General features: G+C 44.8%; 1 protein-coding gene across 1 annotated transcript in view; it reads left to right on the plus strand.

The window, feature by feature from the left end:
• Positions 1–20299, plus strand: part of ckap2l (cytoskeleton associated protein 2-like) — an 81124-nt gene that overhangs the window by 32174 nt on the left and 28651 nt on the right. The window contains exons 5-8 of the mRNA XM_084307995.1: positions 4408–4612; positions 6028–6186; positions 8907–8970; positions 18786–18981. Of these exons, the coding sequence (XP_084164121.1) occupies positions 4408–4612; positions 6028–6186; positions 8907–8970; positions 18786–18981 (624 nt within the window). The remainder of the gene's footprint in view (positions 1–4407; positions 4613–6027; positions 6187–8906; positions 8971–18785; positions 18982–20299) is intronic.

Below are 20299 nucleotides of genomic sequence, written 5' to 3' on the forward strand. Positions count from 1 at the left end.
GCACGCAAACACAATACTCAGACACTCCTTCTCAATCTGTGCATGGTTCTGTTCTGTCTGAGTCAGTGCCCGCGATGCGTACCCTACTGGCTGACCCTCCTAGAACAGACAGCAGCCAAGTCCTTTCTGACTTGCATCACTCTGGATGGTGACCGGCTTGGTCACGTCGTAATATTTCAGGATCGGGGCCACTGTGATCAGACGCTTGATCTCCTCGATCGCCGCACCATGTTTGGGAAGCCAGTGCCATGGGACGGCCTTGTCCAACAGCCTCCTCAGTGGCTCGCATATCTCAGAGAGGCAGGGCATGAACCTTGCGAGGTATGTCACAAACCCAATAAACCGCTGCACCGCCTTGGCGTCCGTGGGGTGTGGCATGTCTTGGACCGCCCTGACCTTCTCTGGGTCTGCCCTGAGCCCCTCTGCTGACAGGATGTGTCCATGAAACTTGACTTCTCTGAGCCTGAACTGCAGTTTCTTCAAACTTAGCCTCAACCTAACCTCTCTGCACCTCTCCATGAGTGCTATCAGTTTAGTGTCATAGTGTATAGCCTCCTCTTCTGTCTCCCCACAGCCCACTACCAGTATATCGTCTGCGATGGGCTCTACTCCACTGAGCCCTGCTAAAAGCTCATGCTGCTTTCGCTGGTATATCTCTGGGGCCACAGACACCCCAAATGGCAGCTTTAACCAACGCTTCCTGCCCCAAGGTGTCCAAAATGTGGTGGTGTAACTACTTTCCTCGTCTAGCCTGCACTGTAGGAAAGCATCCCGTGCATCCACAAGAGTGAAAATGCGAGCCCTGGGCAGCTTGTATAGGACATCCTCCAGCGTCGGCATTAAGTAGTGAGATCTCCTTAAAGCCACATTTAATGACTTTGGGTCTATACATATCCTGATCGGCTTCTCTGGCCGTCTGACAATCACCATATTGCTGATCCATTCTGTTGGCTCCGACACTGAAACCAAGTGGCCATCTTTCTCATATTTATCTAATTGTGCCTTCACTGCCTCCCTAAGTGCCACTGGAACATTACGTGGAGCAGCTTGCACTGGGGCTACATTACTGTCCAACTCAAAATGAACTTCACCAGGGACCGATTCCACAGGGGCGTTGAAAACCTCATTGTACGTACAGACAAGTTGCTGCCTGGTTAGTGGGACTGAGCTGCTATGTCCTACCATCAACAGCTCCTCAGGGATGGTGAAGCGCATTAAGCCTAGGCGCTCACTGGTTTCACCTGACAAAAGGGGTCTCTGACTGCTTCTTACTACCTCGAAGGTCAGCTTGTGCGTCTTCCCTCTCACTACACACTCGGTTTTGAATAAGCCAAATGAGGGAATTGATTGACCTGAATACAGCACCAACCTTGTTTGGCTGGGCAATAGCCTTGCTCCAGGGCCCAGCCTCCTCATGTCTTTTATGCTCATCACATCACAGGTTGCCCCTGAATCTAACTGGCACCTCTGCAACCCTCCGTTAATCTTTAAATTTGCAAACCATTTTTTCCACCTCCCTGAACTGCCCCTATGCTCTCTGCCGTGTATATGTGAGCCTCTGCCTCCCCACTGTACATATTCTCAAGGTATTCAGTGTCAATGTCTGCTGTATGTAGCTGTCGGGTGGCCTGGCCTCTCTGCATGCATACTACAGCAAAGTGATTGAGTTTTGCGCAAATGCGGCAGGTCTTGCCATAGGCTGGGCACTGTTCCCGTCCGCGCCTGTGCGCAGTGCCGCAGAACCTACACGCAGCGCTTGAATTTGCGCCTGGCGCGTAATATTGAGGCCTGTCAGAACGTTTCTGCCTAGGTGGATATTGAGACCTGTCAGAACGTTCCTGCCTAGGTTGATATTGAGACCTGTCAGAACGTTCCTGCCTAGGTGGATATTGAGACCTGTCAGAACGTTCCTGCCTAGGTTGATATTGAGACCTGTCAGAACGTTCCTGCCTAGGTGGATATTGAGACCTGTCAGAACGTTCCTGCCTAGGTTGATATTGAGACCTGTCAGAACGTTCCTGCCTAGGTGGATATTGAGACCTGTCAGAGCGTTCCTGCCTGGGTGGATATTGAGGCCTGTCAGAACGTTCCTGCCTAGGTTGATATTGAGACCTGTCAGAACGTTCCTGCCTAGGTGGATATTGAGACCTGTCAGAGCGTTCCTGCCTGGGTGGATATTGAGACCTGTCAGAGCGTTCCTGCCTAGGTTGATATTGCGACCTGTCAGAGCGTTCCTGCCTAGGTTGATATTGAGACCTGTCAGAACGTTCCTGCCTAGGTTGATATTGAGACCTGTCAGAGCGTTCCTGCCTAGGTTGATATTGAGACCTGTCAGAACGTTCCTGCCTAGGTGGATATTGAGACCTGTCAGAGCATTCCTGCCGAGGTTGATATTGAGACCTGTCAGATCGTTCCTGCCTGGGTTGATATTGAGACCTGTCAGATCGTTCCTGCCTGGGTAGAACTCGTGGCCGCTGGCCATCTGACGCATGTACAGTCTCTGGTATCATTGCTGATGTCTGATGTCTATCCTGTGTCATTGCCTTTATTCTAATATCAGTCATTTCTGCAGCCCGGCATATCTCAATGGCTGATTCCAGTGTAAGATCTTTCTCTCTGAGTAGACGACGGCGCACACTCTCATCACACACCCCCAGCACTACTTTGTCTCTTATCAACTGCTCTCTGAGTTGCCCATAATCACAAGAAGACGCCTTCTCCTTCAGCCTTGTTATGAATGAATCTATGGGTTCCCCTTCATCTTGATTGCATTTCCCAAACACATATCTTTCAAAAATAATGTTCCTTGTTGGCTTAAAATATGCCTCTAAAGCAGGAATGATTACGGCCACGTCCTTCCCCTGGTCCGCCGTAAGTCCTAAATTATGTCTGTATATATGGCGACATTCACTGCCCATCACGCGTCGCAAGATTGCTGCTTGCACTTCTTTTACCTTGTCCTCCAATCCCGCTGCCAGTATGTAGTCCTCAAATTCCGATCGGAAATTATCCCAGTTACTTGCGAGATCGCCGCTCATCTTCATCTCCTCTGGTGGCGGTATTGCTGTTGCCATGGTGGTGATGTGTTTTTGTTTGTAGCTTAGCTCGCTGCAAACGCTCACTGCTTCACTCCCCGACTTCTCTTTTTCCTCGATTTCCTGTGCCGTAGCGCACCATATCCGTATAATTACTCACGTAATTATAGCCACTTCTGACACCATGTTTGTGTTAAATAACGAGACGGGAGACTAGAGCGTATCCACTGTGCATCTGTATTGAATCCCAACCCATAACACAACAGCGTACCTTACATCCTGGTCCCTGCTGGACCGTACCAACACACACACCATTGTCGGGGGGTTTATATAACAATCCCATTCTCTTGTAACAGGGATCCCCCATCAGATCGGTGTTGCTTGCTATGGATGATAGAAGGATGGATAATAGAACAAACAAAAAATTTGTATTTATAATTTGTCTTAAATAAGTAAATTAAAGACATTTAAGTTAAAATAATAATAGAAATAAAAACAATAAAGCACAGGAATACAAGCGCTGGTATGAAATATGATGATGGTCCAACGGTCACTCTCTCCAGGGGGCAGGAGGAGAATTTCTGAGATTCAATGAATCATGAAATATCTTCATTTGACCACGATTCGATGCGATTCGATACATTTTTGAAAAAATTATACACAAATGTGGCTGGGGGAACTGATTCACTCAGCATGAATGGACTATAGGTCAATAAAAAATCGACATAAAAAAAATATATATATATATATCAGATTCTTACATTTTCAAATCGATGCAGTTGAATTGTCACCTTAGGATCGATGCATTGTTACACCCCTAGTACCTGTATATCATAACAGTCACTCGAGACATGATCCACTCACAGGGGTTAGAAGACAGACATCCTGACTATGTTCCCATCAGCTCGACCTTACTCTAGATTGAACGTAAACTGAACTAACCATACTAAGCTAAGGGTCTGTAAGAGGTAACCAGGTAAGATCAGCAGGGTAGGCGAAACAGAGAGAGAAGAGGTCTCGTGAGCAAGTATCTAAAAACTTCAGAGCAGAACTTCTGACGACGGTGGGTAATTTATTCCACAGGTAGGGCTGGCGGATTTATTTTTTTACCCTAGGGATCGATAGGAGCCCTGCATTTAGTGATCGAAGAGCGCTAGGAGGCGAGTATCATGTAATGAGATCGGATCGATAGAGCGGTGAGAGCCCATTCAAAATTGTATAATTGAGTAGCAACACTTCAACAAGTCAGGGTTAAACATTTATACAATTTAAAAGTTTTCACTTCGGTTGATTTAAAATGTGCTATATAAATAAAGTTGACCTTGACCGTCTTCAACCAGGACTTGTTGTGCTCTTTGTGTGTCGTCTGCAGGAGGAAGCTCCAGGAGTGGCGAGAGGCCAAGGGCATCAGCTACAAGCGGCCCCCCATGCCGGCGGTGAAGCCCCACACCAGGAGCAGTGCGGCCCTGCTGCTGCCCCAGCCCTACTGGGCCTCGCTGGAGGAGGAGGACCAGGCCCACTCCCTCATGTGCGCCGTGGACACATCGCTGGCCGACTGCATCAAACTGCTGCGAGAGGTACAGGCCAGGAGAAGGGGCTTTCTGGGGGTACCTCTCATAAAAAAAGTGAAAAATGTCAGGATAGAATCAAAATATTAGGTAAAGAGAGAGAGAGATGCCCCATATTCCATTGCAGTTTGCACTGCCTCCTCAGCGTGCCTCTCCGCGGACCTATATATTTTATGCATAGCGTGGGTGGTGATGATGATGATGATGATAGAAACCGCTGTGGCGCATACAGTTGAATGCTGGTATTACACTCATTGAGGGACACGAAGAAGTCAAGTCCGATGGGATTTGGGAATCTCAAATACAAATCGGGATTGGAATAAAAAATGTATATGAAACAATACAGAATATACAGCACTTCTTAGGGTCTGTAGGGTAAGCACTTATTCCCTCCCCCCTGAACATTTTAAGTCAGTCAGTGATAAAAGTGTCTTTCAAGGATAAGTGAGCTCCTGCACTGATTATTATAGTTCAATATTCAATATTTGATCACCAAAACTCCCCAAAAAGCATAAAAAGGGGGCCCCCCCCCGCCCAAAAAGGGCCCCCAAAAATCGGCCTTGCGCTCTTTGGGCGCTCGGTTATAACATACACAGGTATAGTGCCCTTTTCAGCATTTGAGCACCTGCCCCTCTAAAGTCCTGTGCACGTCCCTGCACATTAGAGAACTCCTTTTCACAGTTGAGTCATATTGTGTAAGATAATATGGGCAGGAGTGACTATCAGTATTATTGTGGAGATGGATTTTATCCCATGATTATACTATTATGTTTATTATGCCCAACGATAGGATAGTTTATTATTTTGTTATGCACTGTACCGACGTCTGGGTATTACTTTTCAAGAGAGATATATGCAGTCTATTTAAGAGCATTATGTCCAGAGTTAATTATATTGTTATATTATTTACACTGCCTTTTTATTCTATTTATCTGTACTTCTCCACTGTACTATAATTCTATGAGCTGTACCATGTATTCTACTACCTGTACCCCCCTTCCCCCCCATGATGCTATGATTCCTGAATTTTTTGCACATGATCTCAAACATATCCCATGGCTCTAAACTGTTTTGCACACATTCATTTAGATTTACAGTTATTGAGAGTTCATGAGACTGAATATCTCCTCCTGTGATGTCATCAGAGGACACTGAATCCTTGTGTTGTGTTAATTATAGCTCAATGAATGATTATGTAGATGAAAAAATGTCCTTGATAATAATCCTTATCTCTATTTTTGCACAACTGTCTCTAGTCAGATGAAGCACGGACATTCTCTCTTTGCCTTTTTCCTGCTTTCTCCCATCCCCCAATGTTGTCATTATGCCAATTCCCTCCTGGTTGTTGAGCGAGCTCTCCTACTGTTGGTCTGGGCTCTGGATATTTCCTTTTTAATAAATGTGTCTGTCGGTGCATTTCACAGGGTTGTCCTCCAGAGCAGGTGAAGGACGTCCTGTCCCGGCTGCCAGCCGTGGCCCAGAAGTTTGCCAAGTACTGGATCTGTCGGGTTCGCCTTATGGAGCACCAGGGAGAACTGGAGGTCCTGCCCGTGTTCGAGGAGGCTGTACGCGTCGTGCTAGAGGTAACGCATCCAGCCTTCTCTCCTCTAGTTCTGTTAGAGGTAACGCATCCAGCCTTCTCTCCTCTAGTTCTGTTAGAGGTCAACCATCCAGCCTTCTCTCCTCTAGTTCTGTTAGAGGTAACGCATCCAGCCTTCTCTCCTCTAGTTCTGTTAGAGGTCAACCATCCAGCCTTCTCTCCTCTAGTTCTGTTAGAGGTAACGCATCCAGCCTTCTCTCCTCTAGTTCTGTTAGAGGTCAACCATCCAGCCTTCTCTCCTCTAGTTCTGCTAGAGGTAACGCATCCAGCCTTCTCTCCTCTAGTTCTGCTAGAGGTAACGCATCCAGCCTTCTCTCCTCTAGTTCTGTTAGAGGTCAACCATCCAGCCTTCTGACCTCTAGTTCTGTTAGAGGTCAACCATCCAGCCTTCTGACCTCTAGTTCTGTTAGAGGTCAACCATCCAGCCTTCTCTCCTCTAGTTCTGTTAGAGGTCAACCATCCAGCCTTCTCTCCTCTAGTTCTGTTAGAGGTCAACCATCCAGCCTTCTCTCCTCTAGTTCTGTTAGAGGTCAACCATCCAGCCTTCTGACCTCTAGTTCTGTTAGAGGTCAACCATCCAGCCTTCTGACCTCTAGTTCTGTTAGAGGTCAACCATCCAGCCTTCTCTCCTCTAGTTCTGTTAGAGGTCAACCATCCAGCCTTCTCTCCTCTAGTTCTGTTAGAGGTCAACCATCCAGCCTTCTCTCCTCTAGTTCTGTTAGAGGTCAACCATCCAGCCTTCTCTCCTCTAGTTCTGTTAGAGGTCAACCATCCAGCCTTCTCTCCTCTAGTTCTGTTAGAGGTCAACCATCCAGCCTTCTCTCCTCTAGTTCTGTTAGAGGTCAACCATCCAGCCTTCTCTCCTCTAGTTCTGTTAGAGGTCAACCATCCAGCCTTCTGACCTCTAGTTCTGTTAGAGGTCAACCATCCAGCCTTCTCTCCTCTAGTTCTGTTAGAGGTCAACCATCCAGCCTTCTCTCCTCTAGTTCTGTTAGAGGTCAACCATCCAGCCTTCTCTCCTCTAGTTCTGTTAGAGGTCAACCATCCAGCCTTCTGACCTCTAGTTCTGTTAGAGGTCAACCATCCAGCCTTCTCTCCTCTAGTTCTGCTAGAGGTCAACCATCCAGCCTTCTCTCCTCTAGTTCTGTTAGAGGTCAACCATCCAGCCTTCTCTCCTCTAGTTCTGTTAGAGGTCAACCATCCAGCCTTCTCTCCTCTAGTTCTGTTAGAGGTCAACCATCCAGCCTTCTCTCCTCTAGTTCTGTTAGAGGTCAACCATCCAGCCTTCTCTCCTCTAGTTCTGTTAGAGGTCAACCATCCAGCCTTCTGACCTCTAGTTCTGTTAGAGGTCAACCATCCAGCCTTCTCTCCTAGTTCTGTTAGAGGTCAACCATCCAGCCTTCTGACCTCTAGTTCTGTTAGAGGTCAACCATCCAGCCTTCTGACCTCTAGTTCTGTTAGAGGTCAACCATCCAGCCTTCTGACCTCTAGTTCTGCTAGAGGTCAACCATCCAGCCTTCTGACCTCTAGTTCTGCTAGAGGTCAACCATCCAGCCTTCTCTCATCTAGTTCTGTTAGAGGTCAACCATCCAGCCTTCTCTCCTCTGCAATTCTGCAATCCATGACTGGAGCAATGTGGGTGCTGCTACCCCCTTTGGGTTGGGAGGGACCAACTCAGTTCTCTGAGACAGTTTGTGATTCCAAACGTCGTCTTTTTATATCACCGCTTGTTAGCTTTTACAGTACCTTTTGAAATCAATAGCCAGCCAGTCCTCCTTTGCGGGCTTCTTGTCCATGTGCATCTCCCTTCAGTCCCTGTCTCACTGGCCATGTTCACACTGTAAGTCTTAGTGCTCAATTCTGATTTATTGCTGGATCAGATTATTATTATTATTTTATGTGGTTACCCATGGTGGCTGCTTGGAGGAGGAGCTAACTGCATGTGGTTACCCATGGTGGCTGCTTGGAGGAGCTAGCTGCATGTGGTTACCCATGGTGGCTGCTTGGAGGAGGAGCTAACTGCATGTGGTTACCCATGGTGGCTGCTTGGAGGAGGAGCTAACTGTACAAACAAACCAGTTAATTGAGAGTGGCAAGATGCAGCAAGTCGGGAGCAGTTGGAATGTTGTCATGACAGAGTTGTGTGGGGATAACAGATCTAACCTGTGCGCATCGATTGCCCAGGGCAGGTTAACCTAATCACTTCCAAGGAAAGTGATGGCTGTTCCTTTAAATGTCAGATTGTGTCCTACATTTCATCATGCACTAATAATTCACCGTTCCCCCTCCTCCCACACTGTGCAACATCCTGATGTGCAATATCCACAGTGCAATACCCACCCACTACCGTCTGACACTGATTGTTATTTGTGTATTGTTATTCTGTATATTGTTGTTATTTTGTATATTCTACAGGACTGTAACATTGTCTTATTGTATAGCATTTAATGTTTCTGTATAGTATTTTATGTTTCTCTTTCATTACTTGTGATTTTATACTGCACCTGTTTGAGTCCCAAATCTTGTTGCAAATATAATGACAATAAAGTACAATCTAATCTCATTTATAAATGTTTTGGAAAAATAAAACGTCCCCATTTCATACTAGCGCCCATAGAGCATAACCAAAAACTAATCAAAATGGTATTTTCTGTGTTTGCCTTTGACTCTGTTTCTCATGGCTCTCTCTCTCCTCTGTTGTAGCCAGTGGATGAGCTGCGGACTGTGGTGTTTGAAATCCTGAAGAAGAAGAAGAACGAGAGCCAAGGTAATTGCCATGATGATAATAATAATAATACACTTTATTTGTATTGCACCTTTCATACAGAAACTGCAGCTCAAAGTGCTTCACAACAGACAAAAGACAGGCATAAGATGAGCACATAAAGTGCAGACATATAAAATCACAGTTTTTCACATTAGGATCTAACATCCCAACAGGCCACCTTGTTTATGGTTTGATTCAGTTTTAAATAGACAATAATAAAAAGAGTAAGATAGAATAGACAGAGTAAAATAGTGCACATAAAGTGCAGACATATAAAATCACAGTTTTTTACAGTGCAATAAAATAGTTCTGGATTACTGTTTAAAGTAGGGGTGCACAATATTGATTTTTTGATACCGATAACTTTCTGCTCCTCAAGGTCGATACCGATAACCGATATATATATATTTATTGTATTATAATTTTTTTTAATGTATATTCCTGTAGTTTTGACCTAACCAGATTTATCATGACATGAGCGTTACTACTATGAACAAAACAAAGCCAAGAGAACAGTTTTGACTCTTCAAATAAAGTGACTATATTTATTTTTCCAAATAAATATAATTTGAGTCAATCACAAAATTAACAATCCGTCAATGTCATTAACAATGTGTTTCCCTGAACAATGAGTGAACTAAAAACCAACAGGTATTGTGCTTTGTCAGTAGGGATGGGTACCGTTCACATTTGAACCGATACGGTACCGGTACCTGTGAATCGATACCGGTACCCAACGGTACCTTTTTTCGGTACATTAGTCTCCGCGTTCGGTTTGCGCAATCTGATTGGCCACTGACGTACGCTCCTCTCTACGCCCAAACAGCGCGTTACGCTAGTTCTGCTAACAGCCTGCAGCCAGCATTATCCAATTCATATCAATCGAAATAACGTATTGTTTTCATCTCTCTATATCAGGGGTCAGCAACCTTTTTGTCATGGAGTGCCTGTTTGAAATATAGTTGTAACTAGTGTGCCTCAACAATATTCCATGCATCGTAATTTTTTTTTCTCATAATCAGGTATTTTTAATGATAATTTTTACATTATTACATCATTATTGTTATTGTTATTATTAACAATATTATTATGATGGTTGTATCAACCCTAAATCTGAGTTGGGGGGGGGGGGGGGGAATGCAATGCAGACAAACAGCTGCATACAGTGCGACCATTTCACTCACATTTGCCCATTCATTTTTGGACACATCACACACCATCGGTGTGTGTACTGTACGTGTGCTGTCATAGCTCCACCTACAGGCCTAATGGAGAACACCAGGATGTGAATGGAGGGTGAATGTGAGGTATATCGTGTAAATAAGTTTTGATTGATTGCAAGACTACACTGTAAAAAAAAAAATTATATTAAGTTACCAGAACTTAAAAATATTGAGTTCAGTTACTGTGCATTAAGGTTTTCAGTTTTCAATCCATAATAAGTTAACAGAAAAATAAGGACACAACCACATTATTTCAACCTAATAAAACTGTTTATTGTCATTGTTTTAAGAACACAAGTTGACTTGGTAATACTCACATTTTGAGTAAAAAAAATTGCTTTTAACATGTGCAATGTTCAATGAAATAGAAAAATAAATAATAAAAATTGTTGATTAATCCCACTGGTCACAATGGTAACCGTAATAATGTTTTTGTTATAAGGCTCTGCAAATGTTACTGAATGATGTAGCAATGTATTTCCAGCTAAATTGAAATAATAAACAAATAAAGGGTCTCAATTAAATATGTGGTAGTAAAAAGAACCTGTGGGAGGATTTCAACAAGATAAATGCGACAACAGTGAAAAATATTTCACTATAATATTTCAGAGCAAGCAAAAAAAAATTATTTGTACTGCTGCCCCCTGTGCCTATGCAAATGCCCCCGCGTGCCTATGCAGGCACGCATGCCTAGGGTTGCCTACCCCTGCTCTATATTAACGTGATTCCATCAACACAACATAAATGTTCAAAACACGACAAGACAGTTTGCATCACTTCCCACGGTTCTCGGCACTTATTCTACCGGTAGTGCGGTAGTTGTTGCCACGGTATTGGGTCTTTGGGTGAATACTTCATTGGCGGGGAAGAAGAACACTGATAGCGTGTGTGGACCGTCCCGCAAGCCCCAGACCACCGCCCCGCGAGCCCCAGACCACCGCCCCCGCGAGCCCCAGACCACCGCCCCGCGAGCACCACGGGACGAGACCAGGTAGAATTTTAGGCGCACGGGAAACAAGTCTCGCGGGGCGGTGGCCTGGGGCTCGCGGGACGGTGGTCTGGGGCTCGCGGGATGGTGGTCTGGGGCTCGCGGGGCGGTGGTCTGGGGCTCGCGGGGCGGTGGTCTGGGGCTCGCGGGATGGTGGTCTGGGGCTCGCAGGACGGTCCACACACGCTATCGGTGTTCTTCTTCCCTGCCAATGAAGTATTCACCCAAAGACCCAATACCGTGGCAACAACTACCGCACTACCGGTAGAATAAGTGCCGAGAACCGTGGGAAGTGATGCAAACTGTCTTGTCGTGTTTTGAACATTTATGTTGTGTTGATGGAATCACGGTAACACTTTGGATGCCAGCCACGCATTTTGTCGTTATTCATGCCGACCGTTGAGTGCCCGCCAACGACATATATTCCGTTGTTTGCCGTATTTTTTCATATTTCATCAATCGAGCCTCGGGTTAGTGCTGCAGAGTCTCTCTGAGCTCAATTGGGAAGATACCGCCCCCTATCGTCTCTCGCTGTGGTACTGCACCCCATTAGTTTAGACTGATGCAGAGGGAGTGGTCTGTTTCCTCATTTTATTTTTCCCTCAAGGCATCTGAAGAATCGATTGTGCTCACCGGCCCGGAAAACGTGTGGATTATGTATTTACAGGTCTCAACACTGTAATCAATAAGCGTGATCGATATTTGGAATGGCGATCAGGAATTGGAATAATCTTTTTGGATAACATCTGATCTTAGGTAAGGAATCTATTTTACCAGTCTTAGGATAATCAGACCTGTTTTCACGGAGATATAAGCTTTTTCCCTATGCGTGTGTGTCTGTGATCGCTGATGAGGAAATGAGAGAATCGATTTTTCAGCCCGCCTCTATAGCGTGCATAAGTACACATATACTATCGATAATCTAGCATTTATTTGAAAACTATTCATAAATAGGCCAAAAATTACAACTTTTTTGTGTATTCTAGATTGAATATTCCAGTAAATGCCTTTTATCATGGAATCTTTATATTTTCCTTGAAAACGAGGGCTTTTCGATTGATATGAATTGGATAATGCTGGCTGCAGGCTGTTAGCAGAACTAGCGTAACACGCTGTTCAGGGGAGGAAACTAACTTTTTGGCTTACCAGCCAACTGGCGAGTATCTGATTTTTTTTACCAGACAAACTGATTTTTTACCAGCCAAAAAAAATCGCTAATTGTGATAATTACTTCTTTGTATGTCTTCGTCTAAATTGATTTTCAATCATAGTAAAAATCACACCGTGTCTCTACTCTTTAAAATATTTATTAGCATAAAACATTAATAACAGTCTCTACTCTTCACAATATTAGCATACAACATGTATTAATCACACTGTCTCTACTCTTCAAAATATTAGGATATCACATATTAACATGAAAGAGGGAACTATTCTGGACTGGGTTGGGCTGAACTAGGCAGTGAAAGATGCTGGGCTGGGCTGGACTAGGTTGGACTGGGTTGGGCTGGTCTAGGTTGGACTGAGTTGGGCAGTGAAAGAACCAAGCATTTCACTGTAATGTAATAGCTAAATAAAACAACTTGACTTGTTACATTTGCACTCTGGTTGTATGCCAAATGTATTCTGGTTGTACTGTACTTGTGCTGTAAGATGACAATACATTGGAACCGAATCGACAACGCTAGGGGTTCAGCAGGTGTATTCTGAATGCCAAGTATGACAACATCACCGTTGTGAAGGGCATATGGGCGAGTGGTGATATGGGGGGAAACCCGGTAATAATAAAATGTCACTCGGCTGCATTTAAGCAAAGCCGCTCAGTATAGTCCACTATGTTGAACGCGCGTTATGGTAGCTTGTTACATGCTAGGTAGCTAGCCGGCTAATGCTGGTTGACTTGTCATTCTCATCCGACTCGAAGGAGATGCGTCGCATGCTGTTGTTCGCCCCCATGTTCATCCACTGATGTGTTTTTGTCTACGTTGTCAAGCCGGTGGCAGGAGTCTGTAGGTCCGCGCGCAGTGATCTGTCCACTTCCCCTAGATGGGCGGCATCTTCTAGAAAATGAGTGTTCATTGGAGGAGCTTAGAGCGCATCTGTACAACGATGATGTTCATTGGTTATGGTTGGATTATTATGAGGCGCAAATGGGAGGAATCAAGGGGGGAGTCAGAGTTCGGCTTGTGCCAGTGAGCGAATCAATCAGCAGATTGCAGAATGATTTTTTTGTTTTGTTTTGTAATTACTAGTACTCGCCAGACTGGCGAGTGCTCTTCATGAATTACTCGCCAAACGTAAAAAATACTCTCATTTGGCGAGTAAAGTGGCCTAATTTCCTCCCCTGACGCTGTTTGGTCGTAGAGAGGAGCGTACGTCAGTGGCCAATCAGATCGCGCAAACCGAACGCGGAAGTGCAACTCTGTTAGGGAAAATATACACGTGCCCCAACTGCTTTGTTGTTGAATCAAGTCAAATCCTAAGTAAGCATATATTGTGCGTGTGAACGTTGACATGAAAAGAAAAAAGTAAAAAAAAAAAAAAAAAACTGAGCTATCAACAATTTTATCGGGTTTATCGGGATGACGTCATAATTGCTGATATCGGCCCGATAATTATCGTGCATCCCTAGTTTAAAGTCATCTTTACCTTCTCTGTTTGGTATCCACAGTTTAAAACCAGACAGTCTTCCCTCCTGTTTGATACCCACTTTGACCCTTCGAACCTCCCACTCAGGGCAAACCTCCCTCTCAGGGCGCAGTTCCCTCTCTCAGGGTGCAGTTCTAGGCCTGGGTCTTACACAGTTTTAAAGCCTGACAGTCTTTCTTGTTTGATACCCACACAGTTTAATACCTGACCGTTTTGAACCTGTAATAGACAGAGTAAAAGACCCCGATGCTCTGCATCTTCTAACTACACACCCTCAAGACCCCTACGCTCTGCATCCTCTAACTACACACCCTCAAGACCCCTACGCTCTGCATCTTCTAACTACACACCCTCAAGACCCCTACGCTCTGCATCTTCTAACTACACACCCTCAAGACCCCTATGCTCTGCATCTTCTAACTACACACCCTCAAGACCCCTACGCTCTGCATCTTCTAACTACACACCCTCAAGACCCCTATGCCAGGGCTCTACAGTACAAGCATTTCACTCGCACAGTGTGCGAGTAGTGGGCGGGTCAAAGCACAATTGTCATTTCATAATATACACAGAGCAGTGCGGACCTTCAATTTTAGAAGCTACAGGTATGACATCTAGCTATTCAGCCCTGCGTTTGACAGCTCTGTGACAACTTATCTCACAAGTCACGCTGTGTGTAAGGAAAACTCCACAAGCAATGGTCTAAACGCACCTCGTTGCGGTAAATCTCTCTCTTTCTCTCCCGGTTTGCGTCCATGCGTGTTATAATAATAATAATAATAGATTGAATTTATAGAGAGAAGCGCCTTTCTCAGACTCAAGGACACTTTACAAGAGAGATAAGCTATATAAAAGGGGGGGGTAAAAATATTTATATATATAAAAAGAAATATAGAAAATATTAATAATAATAATACGGAGGCAAGGTGCTGTCCAATTGGATGAAATGGTAACGAAAGAAAAGAAAAACGATGGGATCGGTAGCTTAAAAGAGAAGAGTCAGGGGGGAAGGGGGTGGGCTACTTGGGAGCAGGGCTGTGTTGCGCAAAGGCAAGTGTGAACAGGTGGATTTTTTCAAGAGGTTGATGGTGTCAGCCTCGGATGGAGGGGGAGAGGGAGTTCCACAGCCTGGGGGCAGCTACAGAGAAAGCTCGGTCTCCCAGTGTGGAATGCCTGGTGCGGGGGATTTGTAGGTGAGGAGGAGGATCTTGTAGGGCAGGGGTGTCAAACTCATTTTCACAGAGGGCCACATCAGCATTATGGTTGCCCTCAAAGGGCCAAAGACCGTATAAATGTTAATGTAATGTAAAATAAATGTAGCTACACATTTACATATTGTTAAACATGGTGTTTCTGTATTTATTACTTATTCAAGTTATACATATTGCATATTCATTTGCATAAATGTAAAAATATATGTTAGCTTATGTTATTTTAACAAATAATTTGTTTATCAGAACCCCATATTACTCCACCAATCAATGATCAAACCATTCAAGTAAATAACAAAGAAGAATATCATCAAATACAAGCTATGACATTAAGTTTGTTCAAAACCTTTTTGTCACAGTCAAGAGGGGCAGAACTAACAACTGTGAGCTGCAAAGAACACGTGGGACAGATGTAGCAGATGTTACAAAAACAAATGGCTGCACACAACCTTGCAGAGGCCATACATCCAACTAATGGAAGATAGTTTAATTAACTTTAATTAACAGATTGCAGAATGGGTACAGTACAGTACAGCTCAATACACACAATTGTTAAGGGGATGCAGACCAGAGAAAGACTTTCGACTTGTTTACATCAGGGTCCCCCATTTTCAATTCGTAATGAAATTGCTATTATGTGTCTGCATGAACACACAACTGTAACTGTACTCAAAAATAACAAAATAAGGGTTGTCTCAGTTCACAACTATATTGGTCAAGTTTTGGGTGGGACTTGTTTGCGTCCCTACAGCTTCTTATTCAATTGAGCGAGATGCTCGGTTATGTCACACAGCCAGTTTGCATCTGACAGTTCAGACAATATTTCTTCAACCCTTTGTTACCTATTCCGCCTGGATCTTTTTTGTATTTTGGGCTGTAAAATTGTCAAAGAATGTCTGAGGAGTAAGTGCTTTTGGCTTTTTTCCTTTGTTACCTCAGATGTTCAACATACATGTATGTGTAAGAATGTGTAATAACTAAGGCTGTCAAAGTTAAAGCTTTATTAACGCATTAACCCACAATTATTTTAACACTATTTTTTAACCCAATATTAATGTTAATTTTTTTTTTTTTTTTTTTTCTGAGCTCTTGGGGGGCCACATCAAATGACGTGGCGGGCCGGATTTGGCCCGCGGGCCGTGAGTTTGACACCTATGTTGTAGGGGATTCGGTGGTTGATGGGGAGCCAGTGGAGTTTTTGCAGGGTAGGGGTGATGTGCTGCCAGGGTTTGGTGTGCGTGAGGACCCTCGCAGCAGAGTTTTGGACGTACTGTAAGCGATCCAGAACCTTCTTGGAGGCACCAAGAAGAATTCCGTTACAGTAGTCGAGGCAGGAAGTGATGAAGGCATTGAATGAGTGTTTCTGCTGAGGTGTCAGAGTGAGGGGCGGAGGCGGGAAATTGTTCTGAGGTGGAAGAAGGCGGACCTGGTGACAGACTTGACGTGAGGGTGAAATGAGAGGGTCGAGTCCAGTATTATGCCCAGGTTCCTTACCTCCGTGGAGGGGCAGATGGAGTAGCCATCCACGGAGAGAACAAGGCGTCGATCTTTTGGAGGAGGGCTGGGGAAGCTACAACTATTAATTTGGTCTTCTTGCTGTTGAGTTGGAGGAAGTTGGTGGTCATCCATGTTTTTATGTCCTGGGGGCAGGCAGTGAGGGAGGGGAGCAGAGGGTTTGGTGTGGAGGTAACGCTGCATGTCATCTGCGTAGGAGTGGAAGTGGAGGCCATGTTTCCTTATGATCTCACAGAGTGGGAGGAGGTAGATCGTAAAAAGGAGCGGACCTAGCACCGAACCCTGGAATGATGCGACCCTCTCTGCGTGCCCTCCTGTCTCCCTGTCTCCGGCGGTCTCGTAGTGGTGACCGGAGTGCTGGACGTCCCGCGATGATGTCGGGGAGGTTGCGTCCCTCTCTGCGCCGCCCCCTATCTCCCTGTCTCCGGCTGTCTTGGAGCGATGACCGGAGTGTTGAACGTCCCGTGATTAAGACGGGGAGGACGCAACCCTCTTTGCGCCGCCCCTGTGCCTCAAATAGATTCGCTATCAGCTCTATCTTTAATTTTTCAAAATGTTCAGTTGCTATTGCATGCACTCATCTGTGTTTCACTACACACATGAGTGCATGCTTACCAACTGTCAGTCTGCAACACTACTATCACCGACATCTAAGAAGGGAGATCCCCCCTTGAATGGCCCTTCTAAGGTTTCTCTCTTCCACACTGCCTGTGGTGCATTTTTCCCTATTGTTAGGTTTTAGTGAGTTTTTCCTTACCTTCGCGTGGGGTATGTTTTGTAGGGGTTTGCATTCATTCATTTATTTGCATTTATTAAAAATGTGTTGGACCTTATAGTGTTCTTGTTTTCTTCTTGACTTATTGTTATGTTTCTTCTTGACTTGTTTAAAGAAGACGTGTCCGGCCCATGGGGACATTAACGTGTGTTGTCGGGCCCTACAAATAATTTTGATTTGATTTGTTATGATCATAATAATAATAGGCTACATGAGTTATGTCTAATTAAAATAATATGCAACGTAGGGCGGCCGGGTAGTGCAGCGGACTAAGCGTCTGTCTACCACCACAGAGACAGTGGGATCGAATCCAGCTGTGGTGCTTCCGGCTTGGCCGACCATCCATACTAACACAATTGGCAGTGTTAGAGGGTGGGAAACCCGGCGAGGGTGGGTCCTGGTCGTTGTAAACAGCGACTCCTACAGTTCGGTCGGGGCGCCTGCACAGCAAGGGAAGGATCTAGGAGAGGTAGTGTGACCTTCCACACGTTACACTCTCCCAGTGAGAGTCCGCGCTGCTAGGTAAAAAGAAGCGGTGGGCTGGGTACACATGTCGGAGGAAGCATGTGATAGTCTCCGCCCTCCCGGACCGACGGTAGGGGGTAGAGTGCGCAACGACCAGGAAGGGGATTGGGAATTGGCATAACAACTAACATTGGGATGGGTGAAAAAACGGAAAAAGGAGGAAAAAGATAATTAAAAAAAAATATGCAACGTGAGAAGATAACGACACAAGCACAGTGCAACATATTTTGGACGAAAGACAAAAAAAAAAACGATATCCATACGAATGACAGGATATTCGATCGAAACAGACAAAAAATCTCTTAACTTCAAACTAAATTTACATTTACATTTAGTCATTTAGCTGATGCTTTTATCCAAAGCGACTTACAAGTTCTGTACGACAAGCCATCAGGAAGGGCACAACTCTATCAGCTGAGCAACAATGTTCATCAAAGTGTTGAGTGCTACAGTGTAGGTTAGTTTATTAGGACAAGTGCATGACAGTACGGTTAGTTAGGGTTAGATTATTATTATTATAATTTTTTATTCAGATAATGGTTGAAGAAGTGCGTCTTTAGTCGACGGCGAAAGATTGGACGTGTTTCGGCTGTCCTAACTGTGGTGGGTAGTTCATTCCACCATTGTGGGGCAAGGACTGAGAAAAGGCAGGTTCTCCTTGATGACCCTCCCGGAGCTTGGATAGGAGTGGGTCTGAGGCGGCCAGAAGATGCAGAGCGTAGGGGTCTTGACTAAACTAAACTAAAGTGTTTTATGACCATCTAACAGGGAAGACTTGGGTTTTAAGCTGTGCGAGTAAATTTATGTCTTTTTACAGCTGTGAAGCACTTTGGGCTACAATTCTTGTATGAATGTTGCTATACAAATAGCGTTTGTTATATGATAACGGGTCGATCTACAACTCTATGGCCTCCTGTTCTTTTTACCAGGACACCCGTCCGTATGTGGACAGGCTGAGAGGGAGGAGATATCGGCAGAGGGGGACCAGTCCCCTGGGGATACAGGGAACCAGTCCCCTGGGGATACAGGGGACCCCATGGTGACCCCTAAGCCTGTCAAAGTCTTCATCTGTGATGAAAAAAGGGACTCGTCCGTCATCAAGTACAAGATCACAGCCACTCCCGGGTAGGAACCTCCGCCTGCTCCTTCTGGTCCAGAACCCTTTCACTACCTCACTACAGAAGGTTAACCCTTTCACTACCACACTACAGAAGGTTAACCCTTTCACTACCACACTACAGAAGGTTAACCCTTTCACTACCACACTACAGAAGGTTAACCCTTTCATTACCACACTACAGATGGTTAACCCTTTCACTACCACACTACAGAAGGTTAACCCTTTCACTACCACACTACAGACGGTTAACTCTTTCACTACCACACTACAGAAGGTTAACCTTTCACAACCACACTACAGACGGTTAACTCTTTCACTACCACACTACAGAAGGTTAACCCTTTCACTACCACACTACAGAAGGTTAACCTTTCACTACCACACTACAGAAGGTTAACCCTTTCACTACCACACTACAGAAGGTTAACCCTTTCACTACCACACTACAGAAGGTTAACCCTTTCACTACCACACTACAGAAGGTTAACCCTTTCACTACCACACTACAGAAGGTTAACCTTTCACTACCACACTACAGACGGTTAAACTTCTGTAGTGTGGTTGTGAAAGGGTTAACCATTTGGTAGTGTGGTAGTGAACGGGTTAGACCTCGTAACGTGGGAAATAGCATCATATTCATATTTCTCTGAGTTTCTCACACCACAGATCTTTTTTATTTACATTTATTAACCACCGAGCTGATTAATAACATTGATAATTATTATAAAACCCAGCTCAAAAACAGCTCATCTGGCCGCTCGGACCATTGCTCAGGATTCTGGGGGTGTGGTCTATGCTTGATTGACAGCTCCCTTTCAGCTCAAGTGCCATTTAATTTTTCCATTCAATCACTGAAACGATTTGCTATAAACTACCAAATGTATCAAATGGACCCTACCTGGTTAGAAAGCTTGACTAATGGACTAACTAGCAAACTAGACCAGACCAGTGTGTGTGTTTTTATTTATACCACTCGGAGTATGGCGCTAATTTTGTTAGCATTTTCCATTCATTTCACATACATGAAACGGATAGCATTTGCTATGCTACACTTTTGAGCCACTATCAACTCCAGGAGGACCTGCTAATGCACTCTAGTTTGTATATAGTGTTAGGAGAGGTGTGTCATCATCAAGCCATGATTTCAGGCCCAAAGACTCCTGAACAGAGAAATGGTGGAAAACAATTTAACGCCTAAGGCTATGTGTCCACCAGGGACGTTTTATGAGTTATCAGCTCCTTTCTGTCATTCATTTCTATGCTGGAGAAGCGACAGGCGCGCTCCTCTTCCCAGCACCGCGCCTCGCGTTTTATGCGCTCTCG

This window comes from Notolepis coatsorum (assembly GCF_963971535.1).
Source record: "Notolepis coatsorum genome assembly, chromosome: 2".
Classification (NCBI taxonomy): Eukaryota; Metazoa; Chordata; class Actinopteri; order Aulopiformes; family Paralepididae; genus Notolepis; species Notolepis coatsorum.